Consider the following 13,082-nt stretch of genomic DNA (forward strand, 5'->3'; position numbering starts at 1 on the left):
ATAGAAAGCTGGAACTTTTCCCCTCACAAAAAGTAGATGGTATCTCAATTCATCATTTTCATTCTGAGATCAATAAATGCTTGCCAACCAACAAAACTATGGGATATGAAGCCAAAGAGTGGAAGCACAGAGTTAGGATACTGATTAACCATAATCTCACTGAATGGCATAACAGACTTGAGGGGCTGAATCACCCACTTTGGTTTGCATGTTCCTAAATATCGATTGTTTACATTCTTAACATTTGATTACCCAAATCCTTTACTTAAATCTATTGAGTGCAAATCTCCATTATTCCTGACAGCTAAATCACAGCAATTGTAGTGCAATTTCATAGGTATCAGTCGTCTATGGGCAACTGATGAGATTACTAAAACAATGCATTGCACTTTTCTTGATGTGTTTGCGCAGTTATCTGGTTTGCTCCAGTCATCCCAAATAATAATGCTTTGTACCTATCTGCCTTCTTGTTGCCATTTCTCATTCTCTGCACAGCTCAGTCTCAATTCTCAGGTTTTCATTCCATTTGCCTCATTTTTGCAATTTGTCATTTTCTCATTGAGCCCTTCATCCTTATTGTTTGCCAATCCCTCTTTTGTGTCATATGTGCACTATTTATTATTTTCATTCTTTGCCCATCTTCACTTCTCAGACTTTCATAACTTGCCAGTGTTTCACACTGCCTTTCACTCTTTCCTGCTCCTTATTCCCACTGTTTCTCTCTCTGCCCCCCCCATACTGTTTCTATTTCTTACTGTCCCTCATTCTCACTTTTTCTCTCCCTCTGCTTCTACATCTCTGTTCCTACTTCTCACGCCCCTTTCTCTCCGTTTCTACTTCTCACTCCCCTCTTTCTCTCTATTTATACTTCTCACTCCCCTCTTTCTTTCCCTGTTCTTACTTCTCACTACCCTTCCTCTCCCTGTTCCTACTTCCCACTCCCCTTTTTCTCCGTTTCTACTTCTCACTCCCCTTTCTCTCCGTTTCTACTTTGCACTCCCCTGTTCCTGTTTCTACTTCTCACTTCCCTTTCTCTCCCTATTCTTACTTCTCACTCCCCTTTCTCTCCCTGTTCCTACTTCCCACTCCCCTCTTTCTCTCCATTACTATTTCTCACTCCTTTTTCTCTGTTCCTACTCCTCATGCCCCTTTCTCTCCTTCACTTCTTCTCACTCCCCTCTTTCTCTCCTTTTCTACTTTTCACTCCCCTTTTTCTCCATTTCTTCTCACTTACCTCTTTTTACTTCTCACTCCCCTTTCTAATTCTCACTCCCCTCTTTCTCTCCCTCTTCCTACTTCACACGCCCCCTTTCTGTCCATTTCTACTTCACTCCCCTCTTTCTACTCATGCCTCTCTTTCTCTCCCTCTTTCTAGAACATGAGGTCATAGTCTCAGGATTATGTAGCAAATTTAAAACAGCGCTGAAGGTAAACTACTTCTCTCAAAGGGTCGTGAATCTGTGGAATTTGTCACCCCAGAGTGCAGTGGATTCTGGGACAGTGAGTAAATTTGAGGAGTTGGACAGATTTCTAATTAGTAATGGGTTGAAGGGTTACAGAGAAAGGGCAGGATGGTGGAGTTGAGGCCATGATGAGGTCAAACATGATTGTATTGAACAGTGGAGCAGGCTCGAGAGGCTAAATTCCCTACCCCTATTTCTTTTTAAAAATAAATTTAGAGTACCCAATTATTATTTTTTTTCCAATTAAGGGGCAATTTAGCGTCGCCAATCCACCTAACCTGCATATCTTTGGGTCGTGGGGGTGACCCACACAGACATGGGGAGAATGTGGAAACTCCACACGGACAGTGACCCAGGGCTGGGATTCCAACCGGGTCCTCAGCCCCTACCCCTATTTCTTGTGTTCTAAGAACGAACTATTCTGTCTAATTCCAACTACCAGCTTTTGGTCTGTAACCTATAGGTAATAATAATTTTTATTGGTGTCACAAGTAGGCTTACATTAACACTGCAAGAGTTACTGTGAAAATCTCCCAGTCGCCACATTCCGGTGCCTGTTCGGGTGAATTAAGGGAAAATTCAGAATGTCCAATTCATTTAACAGCACGTCTTTTGGAACTTGTGGGAGGAAACCGGAGCACCCGGAGAAAACCCACAGACACGGGCGAACGTGCACACCTTGCACAGACAGTGACTCAGGCAGGGAATCGACCCCGGGTCCCTGGCACTGTGAAGCAACACTATAACAGCACCTCAAGCACAAAGCTGGTGTTCTTGATCAACAAGGGGATCAGGTGTTGTGGGGAGAAGGCAGGGGAATGGGGAAGAGGAACATATCAGCCATGATAGAAGGGCAGGACAGACTCGATGGGCGGAATGACCTAATTTTGTTCCTGTGTTTTATAGCCTCACTCCTCTCTTTCTCACTCCCCTGTCTCTTTCTCACTCCCCTCTTCCTCCTCCAGTTTCGCTTTGCCTCTCCGGGTCCATCTGTTAAAGCTGCCCCTCCCCCAGGCTCTCGCGATGCGCGGGGCGGGGTGAAGGCCGGAGCAGGCTGTCGCGAGGTTTGGAGTTTGGGTGAGAGTTTGTGCAAGATGGCGCCTGTTGTGACAGGGTAAGTGTCCGATTGTACGGGTCGCGCCGCTCGGCGGTCCGCTGCCGGGCGCCGGGCCGCCCGCCGGGCCCCGGTGGGGTCCTGCCGAGGGGGGCAGGGGGGCGGCTTGGCTGTGCGGGTGCGGCTGGCGGGCCGGGAGGGGCTGCTGCTTCGGCCCGCTGTCCTATTGTTTGCTGCCTGTGTTTTTGTGGCTCCGGCTCTCTCTTCCCCCCCCCCCCCCCCCCCGCCCGGAGTCTCCGCCTTGAGCCGGGCCCGGGCTCCCCGGGAGTTCGCCACTTGCGACAGGCCGGGCAGTGAGCGCAGCTCACCTTCAACTGCGCCCCGTGTACCCCGAGTCCTGCCCCTGAGCGGAGTCACCCCCCCCCCCCCCCCCCCCCGGGGGGGACAGGTCCCCACTCCGGGCCCTTGGCATGTTTGTTTGTTTGTTTCTTTCTTTCTGGTTGAACTGGTCCCCGGGGCCCCGCGCCCCACACTGCACCGTCGTCCCCGCACCAAGCAGGAGGCGGAGGGGCCAACTTTGGGACCTGAAGCCCCGAGTTTCCCCAGACTTCACCTCTTTAACTGTCTCTCCTTTGAATACTTTTTCTCACCATTGGTTACAGTGGTTCCTCTTTCTGGAGAGTTGTGTTTGTCCCCTCTTTCCCCTCCCTAATATCTATCTCGATGTCTACCATGCAGCGGTTAAGCGATTTTTTGAGAGTTAAAAGTTTTTGGACTGTTTCCCCGTAATTTCTCTTCCGCTGAATGGTCGTTCCTGAGTGCTGTCACTAATTTACTGTACACCTCCCAGCACACAGTCTTGGTGAAAGGACGCAGCTGGTTGCGGATTACCCCAGCCGAGCGAATCAAAGCCTACAGCGCAAACAAGCGTGCTTGGACGCATCAGGGTGTCTGGAGGGAATTGCTCCTCAAACTGTTGCGTCCTCTGGGATTTTTAAAAAACATTTTTTATTCCACTTAAGGTCCTCCCTGCGTGCTGGCTAACGAAATACTATTTTATTGCCCCATATGTTGCAGTTAACATATCAGATTACCCTAAAAACAGTAGACATAGCACAGTTACTGAAACTCGGTCTGATACTGTCAGTACTGTACTGTCAACCATATCAGACCTGCCTAAACGTTTTCAGATAAACCCCGTAAATGTAGATTGTGTTTTTCCTTTCAACTTGTCTGTGAGATACAGCACAAGGCAACGTGTTTTATGATGATACACATGTTTTGAAACCTTTCTGCATAAATTTCAGAATCGGTTCTTTGTGTCTATCACTGGTAAGGTCAGAATTTATTGCCCATCTCCAATTGCCTTGAGAAGATGGTTACTGAGTGATTTTCCAGGCCTCTTCAAAGGGCAGTTAAGAGCATACCATGGTGTGAGACTCCAGTCACACAGGCTAGATTGGTTAAGGTCAACAGGTTTCCTTCCGGCATAATTAATTAAAAAGGGGTTTTGACAATCTGACAGTTGCATGATAGCTTCTGCAGAAAGGATCTTTTTATTTCCAGATTTTAAAAACTATTCAAATGATCAAACTGCCACAGTGGAATGTGAACTAATTCTCTGAATTATTAGCTAGTAACATAATCTCATGTTTAAACTGAATTAGCCTTGCACATCTCAGAATGATGAGCAATAGTCCTGGTGTTCCGGGCACTCTAAATTTAATGATATCTAGATTCAAATATAATGCACAAATTAAATTTTGCTACTGCATGTTTCCTATACTTTTGATTAAAATGGCCGTGTATGTTGTATTGAGGACATTTTTTCCTGTAGCAAAGATTCTCTTAAAGACCATAGTGATTCAAATTTGACTCTCCAGTGATGTAGTGGATTAACCTGGATTTGGTCTACTTTCAATACTGGTAGTTTAGCTATTCCTATTTTCTTAAGTGACAGCCTTATTATGTGAGCCCTGCTCGTTTGGGGAAACAATGTGACTAGGTCAAGACAAATACATGAGTGAATAGAAATCATTCAAGATATTATGGATATCTAAATTATTTATTTTCATGGGAGGAAAATCTTGCTGGCATAACCAGCATTTGTAGCCCTTCCCTAATTAGCCTTGAGAAGGTGAGCCACCTTCTTGAACTGTTGCAATCGATGTGGTGTAGGTAAACCCACATTGCTGCTGGGAAAAGAGTTACTGGGTTTTGACATAGCAACACTGAAGGAGTGGCAATACAATTCCTAATCAGGATGGTTTGTTACGTGGAGGGAAACTTGCAGGTGCTGATATTTCCTAGGAACCACTGCCCTTGTCCTTCTAGGTGGTAGAGATCATGGGTTTAGAAAGTGTAGTTGAAGGAGCCTTGGTGCGTTGCTGCAGTGCACCATTTAGCACTGTGCTCGGTGGTGGAGGGAATGTGTGTGTTTAAGGTGGTGAATGGGTGACGATTGCCCGGATGGTGCTGAGCTTTGAGTTCTTGTTAGAATTGCACACATCCAGGCAAGTGGGGAGTATTCCATCATACTCGTGACTTGTACCTTGTTGATGGTGAATTCCTCTCTGCAAAATCCCTTGTCTCTGACATGCCCATATAGCTACAGTATTTATCTGACAGGTCCAGTTAGGTTTTGGTAACTCTCAAGGTCATTCTATCTTGTTGGAGCTGGTCATTGCCTGGTACCTATGTGGCACATTTCTGGATCTTGATGCTACATAGGGCCACAGACTGCTTTTGTATCTGATGAGTCTCTGAATCATCTGTGTGCAATCATCAGTGAACATCCCCGCTTTTGAACCGATGTTTTAGACAAAAAGCAGCTGCAGATGGTTGGACCGAGGGCACGACCCTGAGGAGCTCCAGCAGCAATGTCATGGGACTGAGATGATTGGCCTCCCAACAACTGCAACTTTTTCCTTTGTGCTAGGTCTAATTCCAACCAATGGAGAGTTTTCCCGCTGATTCCCATTGACTTCAGTTTTGCTAGGGCTCCTTGATGCCACACTTGCTCAAATGCTGCTGTGAAATCAAGATCATGTGCTGGCAATAAATAAAACCTAATATGCCTGCATTAAGGGACAGGCATTGATGCAGTTGTACTGCTGAGATGAGCTTCCAAACATGCGTTGTGCCATCACTCAGTCTGCGTATTACTATAATCTATCCCACTTTCTACCCTCTTGTGAACTTTAAGGTCAGTCTCCACTCTGCCCTTGTCCTACTTGCACCAAATCCACTTCGCCCAACACCCATGTGTTTACTGACCTACAGTAAAGCAACACTTCAGTGTAATAATTCTCATTCTTTTCTAATCCTTCCATGACCTTAACTCTCTGTAATTTCGCCCGGGCCCATAATCTTTTGAGATATCTGCATTCTGGCCTCCTTAACATATCTGATTTTCAGTGCTCCACCATTGCTCATTTTACCTTCACCTGCCTGGGCTCTAAATTCAGCAGTTTCCTCCCTAAACTACTCTGCCTCTTGTCTGCTCTTTCCTCCTTTAAGATGTTCTTTAAAACATACCTCTTTGGCCAAGCTTTTAATCATCTGCCCTAATATCGCTGTGTTGTTTGGTGTCAAATTGTCCTTTCTATTGGTCCTGTGAAGTGCTTCAGGACATTAAAGCTGCTACATAACAGGTTGGAGTACTGGGGTGAAAGGCCTTATCCACAAATACTGCAGGCATCTTTGGTTTGACATCCACTAATAAATTCAGTCATGTATATACATTATGATTATTGAACATTTTGTTAGCATTGAGGAATTATGTTGGCTAGAAATTATTTTTTCACATCTAGATTAGAGTTTATATATTTGCTCATATAAATCTAAGGCTTCAGAATCTCTGCTGTTATTGGTATCTTTTGATGTGATGTTGTTACTAGGAATTATGCTCCGCTAAAATTATTGCAGCTGGAAGATGATGGTTTTTATAGTGGACAAATTGGGAAGTTTTGTTATTCAGTGGATTAATTTAATTTTGTGGACGTGTCCTGTCAGAAACATGTTGGTTAAGGAAACATGATAAAAGGATGTTTCAAATGTCCTCGTATTAGTAAGTTATAATGCAGAGCAGAGACTTTATTTAACTGCTGTGAATTAATCGTCAAAAGGACTTTGTAAATGACATGGAGGGAGAATTTGGTTTGCAATGTTATTTTTCTTTTGTGCCTTAAATTTTATTGCATGTAATCTAAAATCATGAACCGGTCCCACGCTGAAGGCAGGTTGCATTGTGGGAAGTTTTGGATGAGATGTAAAAACAAGCCCCCCCCCCCATGTGAAAGATCCCATGAAGCACAATGAATGAAAGGCAAGTTCATGTCGAGTGTTGATCTAATCAAGGCATTTTAAAAATTCTGGGATTCAATAGGATAGATAGAATAAGGGGAGCTTGATCTTAATTAGAATTAAGCCATTTGGGTGTGAAATGAGAAGGGCTGTTACATAAAGATGCTGGAAATCTCAAACTCTCTTCCCTGGAATGCTGGGTCAATTAAATTGTCAAGATTGAAATCAATAGACTTCCGGTGGCGGCTATGAAGGAGAAAGTCGCACATTTGGTGGCTCCCGCTTTGGTCGGACTTTTGGACCTTTTCCCCCGTTTTTCTACCGGACTTGAATTGTAAAATGGATGTTCGTGGCAATTGTTTACTGAATTCCCACTTCGGTGCATGGAGAGAAGGACGAGAAGTGTTCGTAAGGGCAGAAACAAAAAGATAGAGAAGGCTTGGGCTGTAGCTGCAACATAAGACAACATGACGGAGGTTCAAACCTCTGGCTTGTCGACCCAGCAGTCTATGGAGCAGCTGATGCAAGTCATTAAGGAAGGCTTTACTATGCAGAAATGGGATTGCTTGGACCCGATTTAAAAGAGTCGATTGAGCGGTTGCAGCATAGATTGGATGTCCAGGATCGGGTGATCCAGAAGGTGGAGAAGGCGCTGGCTGAGCAGGAGGAATATCAGACTGCGGTGGAGCTGGAGGTGGGGATGCTGAGGGACCAGCAGAAGAAGCTCCTCGAGAAAGTGGAGGACCTAGAAAATAGATCCCGCCGGCAGAACCTAAGAATCGTCGGGCTCCCAGAGGGGTCCGAAGGAATGGACGCTGGGGCATACATCGCAGACATGTTTGTGAAGCTGCTGGGGGATGGGGCATTCTCCGGCCCTCGGAGGTGGATAAGACTTACAGAGCACTTGCGAGGAAGCCGCGAATGGGAGAACCCCCCCCCCCCCCGCAAGGGCAATGGTGGTGAGATTCCACAGTTTCTCGGATAAGGAGCGCATTCTACAGTGGGCCAAGCAGACACGGAGCTGTAAATGGAACAATAGCATCCTGCTGGTTTACCAGGACTTGAGTGTCGAGTGGCCAGGGGGAGAGCAGGCTTCCAACAGATCAGGTCGATCCTTTTTAAGAACAAGGTGAAGATTGGACTGTTCTACTCAGCCTGTCTCTGGGTCACGCATGAGGATCAGCACTTCTACTTCGAGTTGCCCGAGGAAGCGTTGGACTTTGCGAAAAAGAAAGGGCTGGTGATTGATTGAGAACTTTTGAACTTGGCTGCAACGTTCATGTTTTAGTTTTTTTCTTTTTGTTTCTCTGTTTTTGTAAAACGTTTCCCGTTTTGCGTTTCATGGAAGATGTTTGTGATGCATTGATTTGGAACCAGCAGTAGAGCTGAATGAGTTAAGGTTTTCATTTGCACTGTTGGGGGATGGAGGGGTGCTTGTTTTGATCTTGGTGTTTTTCTGTTGGGCAATTGTGTGGGGATTGTTTGATGTTGGAGTTTGTTTGTATGAGCAAGATGGGGAGGGAGCAATAGGTGAGAGACTATCTGGCATCGGGGATGGGGGCCACCAAACAAGCTGGGCGAGCTAGCTCTCGGAAGCGCAGTGTGGGGGGGGTGCATATGTTTGGTTTAGTAAAGGGGTTGGGTTGCAGGGTGTTGTTGCGAGGGGGGGGGGTGAATGTTCTGCTGATGAGGGAGGGACTTGGGCTGAGAGACAGAGAGGAGATTGGGGGGCGGGGGCTGCCTGGGGATGGACCGGTGGAGGTGCGGAGCATTGGCTGGAGGCGGGCCTAAAAAAGGGGATGGCTGATCGGCAAGGGAGGGGGGGGGGGGGGTCGGGTCGGGGGGTGCCAATGAGCCCTGCAACTAGGCTGATCACCTGGAATGTTTGAGGGTTAAATGGGCCGGTCAAAACGGCACGTGTGTTCACGCATCTTAGGGGATTGAAAGCAGACGTGGTAATGTTGCAGGAGACGCACCTTAGAGTTACGGACCAGGTTAGACTGAGGAAAGGCTGGGTCAATCAGGTCTTTCACTCGGGACTAGATTCAAAGACTAGAGGGGCCGTGATCCTGATCAATAAGCGGGTGGTGTTTGAGGCGGGTAGAATAGTCTCGGACGTGTGAGGTTGGTACATTATGGTCAGTGGGAAGCTAGAGGGAGTGCAGGTGGTATTAGTAAATGTGTATGTGCCAAATTGGGATGATGTGGAGTTGAGAAGAGGATGCTGGGAAGATACCGGACCTGGACTCTCACAGGTTGGTCATGGGAGGGGACTTCAACACAGTTATGGACCCTGGCTTGGACCGGTCAAGCTCGAAAACGGGCAGGGTGCCAACAATGGCAAAGGAACTAAGAGGGTTCATGGAGCTGATGGGGGGTGGGGGGATCCATGGAGATTTGGGCAGCCGAGGGTGAAGGAGTTCTCCTTCTACTCACACGTGCATAAACTGTTTTCCCAGATTGATTTCTTTATTTTGAGCAGGGCCTTGCTGGCTGGGGTGGTGGACACTGGGTACTCGGCGATTACAATCTCAGGCCATGCTCCGCACTGGGTTGACCTGCAGTTTAGTAAAGATAGTAACCAGCACCTGCACTGGATGTTGGATGTGAGACTTTTAGCAGATGAAGGGGTGTGCGAGCGGCTGCGGAAATGTATTCAGAGCTACCTGCAGGTCAATGACACTGGGGAAATGTCAGCAGCGGTGGTGTGGGAAGCACTGAAGGCGGTGGTCAGGGGGGAGCTGATCTCGATCCGGGCCCATAGGGAGAAGGTGGACAGGGCGGAGACGGACCGACTTGTAAAGGAGTTGCTACAGATTGATAGGAGGTATGTGGAGACCCCAGAGGCAGGGCTTTTAAGGGAACGGCGGAGGTTACAGGCGGAGTTTAACTTGCTGACCACAGGGTGGGCGGTGGAGCAGTTGAGAAAGGCGAGGGTGGCGATCTATGAACATGGAGAGAAGGCCAGCAGAATGCTTGCACAGCAGCTTCGGAAGAGGGAGGCAGCTAGGGAGATAGGGAAAGTAAAGGACGGAGATGGGAACCGGGTTGGTAATTCAGTAGGGGTGAATAAGGCGTTTAGGGATTTATACAGCAGGTCGGAACCCCCTACGGGGCCGGAGGGGATGAGGCGCTTCTTGGAGGGGCTGAATTTCCTAAAGGTGGACTGGGAGTGGGCAGAAGGGCTGGGGGCCCCAATCGTGCTGGAGGAGACAGTGGAGGGCTTGAAGGCCATGCAGGCGGGTTAGGCCCCTGGTCCGGACGGGTACCCAGTGGAGTTTTATAAAAGGTTCTCTGGGATTTTGGGGCCGATGTTGTTGAGGATCAATGAGGCAAGAGAAAGAGGGGTGTTGCCCCCGATGATGTCACAGGCAACGATTTTGCTGATTATTAAGCGGGACCAGAACCCGGAGCTGTGTGGATCCTACAGGCCGATCTCCCTGTTGAATGTAGATGCCAAGTTGCTGGCCAAAATCTTGTCCTCCAGGAGAGAGAATTGTGTGCCGGATGTTATTGGGGAGGACCAGACGGGGTTTGTTAAGAGCAGGCAGTTGCTGGCCAATGTAAGAAGGCTGTTAAATGTGATCATGATGCATACGGAAGATAGGGAGGTGGAACTAGTGATCGCAATGGATGCAGAAACGGCTTTTGATCGGGTAGAATGGGATTATCTGTGGGAGATACTGGGATGGTTCGGGCAGAGCTTTATTGACTGGGTCAGGGTACTGTATCAGGCTCCTGTGGCAAGTGTACGGACGAATAGGACAACATCGGACTATTTTAGACTGCACCGGGGGACGAGACAGGAATGCTCCCTCTCCCCACTGTTGTTTGCGCTGGCTATGGAGACGTTGGCAATTGCTCTGAGAGCCTAGAGGGGTTGGGGGTGGGGGGGGGGGGGAGCACAGGGTTTCGCTCTATGTGGATGGCCTGCTTCTGAACGTTTTGGACCCAATAGAGGGGATGGAAGAAATCATGAGGACTCTAGGAGAATTTGGCCGGTTTTCGGGGTATAAGCTTAATATGGGAAAGAGTGAGATGTTTGTGATCCAGGAGAGGCAACTGGGAGAGCTGCCGTTTAGGTTAGTAAAAGGAAGCTTAGGTACCGAAGCATCCAAGTGGCGCGGGAATGGGACCTGCTGCATAAATTGAATCTGGCCCGGCTGGTGGACCAGATGAAGGACGATTTTCGGAGATGGGATTCGCTTCCGTTGTCTCTGGCTGGGAGGGTGCAAACGGTGAAGATGATGGTCCTCCCGAGATTTCTATTTGTATTTCAGTGCCTTACCATCTTTATTCCACGGTCCTTTTTTAAGCGGGTCAACAGAGTGACCACGGGCTTCGTCTGGGCGGGCAAAACCCCACGAGTAAGGCAGGTAATGCTTGAGCGGAGTCGGGGAGAGGGTGGGCTGGCGCTGCTAAATCTTAGTAACAATTACTGGGCGGTGAATATAGCATTGATTAGGAAGTGGGTGATGGGGGAGGGGTCGGCATGGGTGTGTATTGAGGCAGCTTCATGTAAGGGCACCAGTCTGGGGGCGTTGGTTCCCGCCGGCACGGACTCCGCCAGTCCCGTGTGGTGGCAGCCCTGAGAGTTTGGGGCCAGTGGAGGCGGCATGTGGGAGCATCGGTCTGGGCCCCAATCTGTGATAATCACCGGTTTTCCCCGGGGAGTATGGATGGCGGTTCTGTTTATGGCAGAGAGCGGGGATTGAGAGGTTGGGGGATATGTTCATAGAGGGGAGCTTTCCGAGTATGAGGGCGTTGGAGGAAAAGTTTGGGCTGGCGAGGGGAAACATAGTCCGGTAGCTACAGGTGCGGGACTTCCTTTGTAAACAGGTGTCAACCTTCCCGCTCCTACTGCTGAGGGGGATTCAGGATAGGGTAATTTCCAGAGGGTGGGTAGGAGAAGGGAGCGTCTCGAACATTTATAAGGAGCTTATGGGGTCGGAGGAGACGCAGACCGAGGAGCTGAAGCGCAAGTGGGAGGAGGAGCTGGGAGGTGAGATAGAGGATGGTCTATGGGCAGACGCGTTGAGTAGAGTCAACACGTCTGCAACATGTGCCAGGCTCAGTATGATACAATTTAAGGTTGTTCACTGGGCTCACATGACAGTGGCCTGGATGAGCAGATTCTTTGGGGTGGAGGATATGTGCGCAAAATGTGTGGGAGGACCGGCGAACCATGTCCACATGTTTTTGACATGCCCAAAGCTTAGGGGATTTTGACAGGGGTTTGTGGACGTCATGTCCACGGTGTTAAAAACAAGGGTGGCGCTGAGTCCAGAGGTGGCAATTTCAGGGTGTCAGAAGACCCGAGAATCCAGGAGGAGAATGTTTTGGCCTTTACTTCCCTGGTAGCCCGGAGACGGGTACTATTAGTATGGAGGGACTCAAAGCCCCCGAGGTCGGAGACCTGGCTATCGGACATGGCTAGCTTTCTCTGGAGAAAATCAAGTTCGCCTTGAGAGGTTCACAGTTAGGGTTGACCCAGAGGTGGCAACCGTTCGTTGACTTCTTTGCGGGAAATTAATCGTCAGCAGACGTTTGTGGGGGGGGGGGGGGGGAGGAGGAGTAGTTTAAATTAGAGTAGGGGGTCAATAAGGGTGGGACCTGTACGAGAGGTGAATGGCTTTTGCACTATCTTTATGGTTTCATGTATATTGTTTATTTTGTGTTGTCACTATACCAAAAATACCTCAATAAAATGTTTATTTAAAAAAAAAAGATTGAAATCAATAAATTTGTGTTAGGCTGGTTTTATATAGGTTATAGAACAAAGGTTTGAAATTGGAATTTAGGTTGGCTATGATTTAATAGACTGGCAGAACAGACTCATGAGGCCCCTGTTTCTATTGGTGTGGAGGCCTCAGTACTGCTGAAACTCAGAATCTTATGCAAATATGGTTCGTTCAAAAAATGGTCAACTGTATTTGGCTACAATTCATTGAATATTTGTAGGAAGTATATCCAGTTTTGCAAGACAGGTGCTTGACTGCCCAGAATTGTTTCAATGGCTTTGACATGATGGAACATTGCTTATGGTAGAAGTTAAGTTTTAGCTACCAGACGTTGAACTTGAGACCTTTCTTGTGTATTTCAACACTTGGGCACCTGGATGCAATTTGTGCGATCTCTTTATAATGTACAGTGATCTACAATCATGCAGTACGAGACATGAAACAAATCAGTTATTTGCCTACGGTAAAATTGCACGTGGTTCCCAGAAGCCTCTTACCTCTCTGCCATGAGATCTGTTC

General features: G+C 47.9%; 1 protein-coding gene across 2 annotated transcripts in view; it reads left to right on the forward strand.

Moving 5' to 3' along the window:
* The first annotated feature begins 2,498 nt into the window (after window positions 1–2,498).
* Window positions 2,499–13,082, forward strand: part of rbpjb (recombination signal binding protein for immunoglobulin kappa J region b) — a 152,120-nt gene continuing 141,536 nt past the window's right edge. For both annotated transcript variants that reach the window (XM_072496526.1, XM_072496527.1), the window contains exon 1: window positions 2,499–2,577. In XM_072496526.1, the coding sequence (XP_072352627.1) occupies window positions 2,558–2,577 (20 nt within the window). In that variant the 5' untranslated portion in view covers window positions 2,499–2,557. The remainder of the gene's footprint in view (window positions 2,578–13,082) is intronic.

Source organism: Scyliorhinus torazame, chromosome 3 (assembly GCF_047496885.1).
Source record: "Scyliorhinus torazame isolate Kashiwa2021f chromosome 3, sScyTor2.1, whole genome shotgun sequence".
Taxonomy (NCBI): domain Eukaryota; kingdom Metazoa; phylum Chordata; class Chondrichthyes; order Carcharhiniformes; family Scyliorhinidae; genus Scyliorhinus; species Scyliorhinus torazame.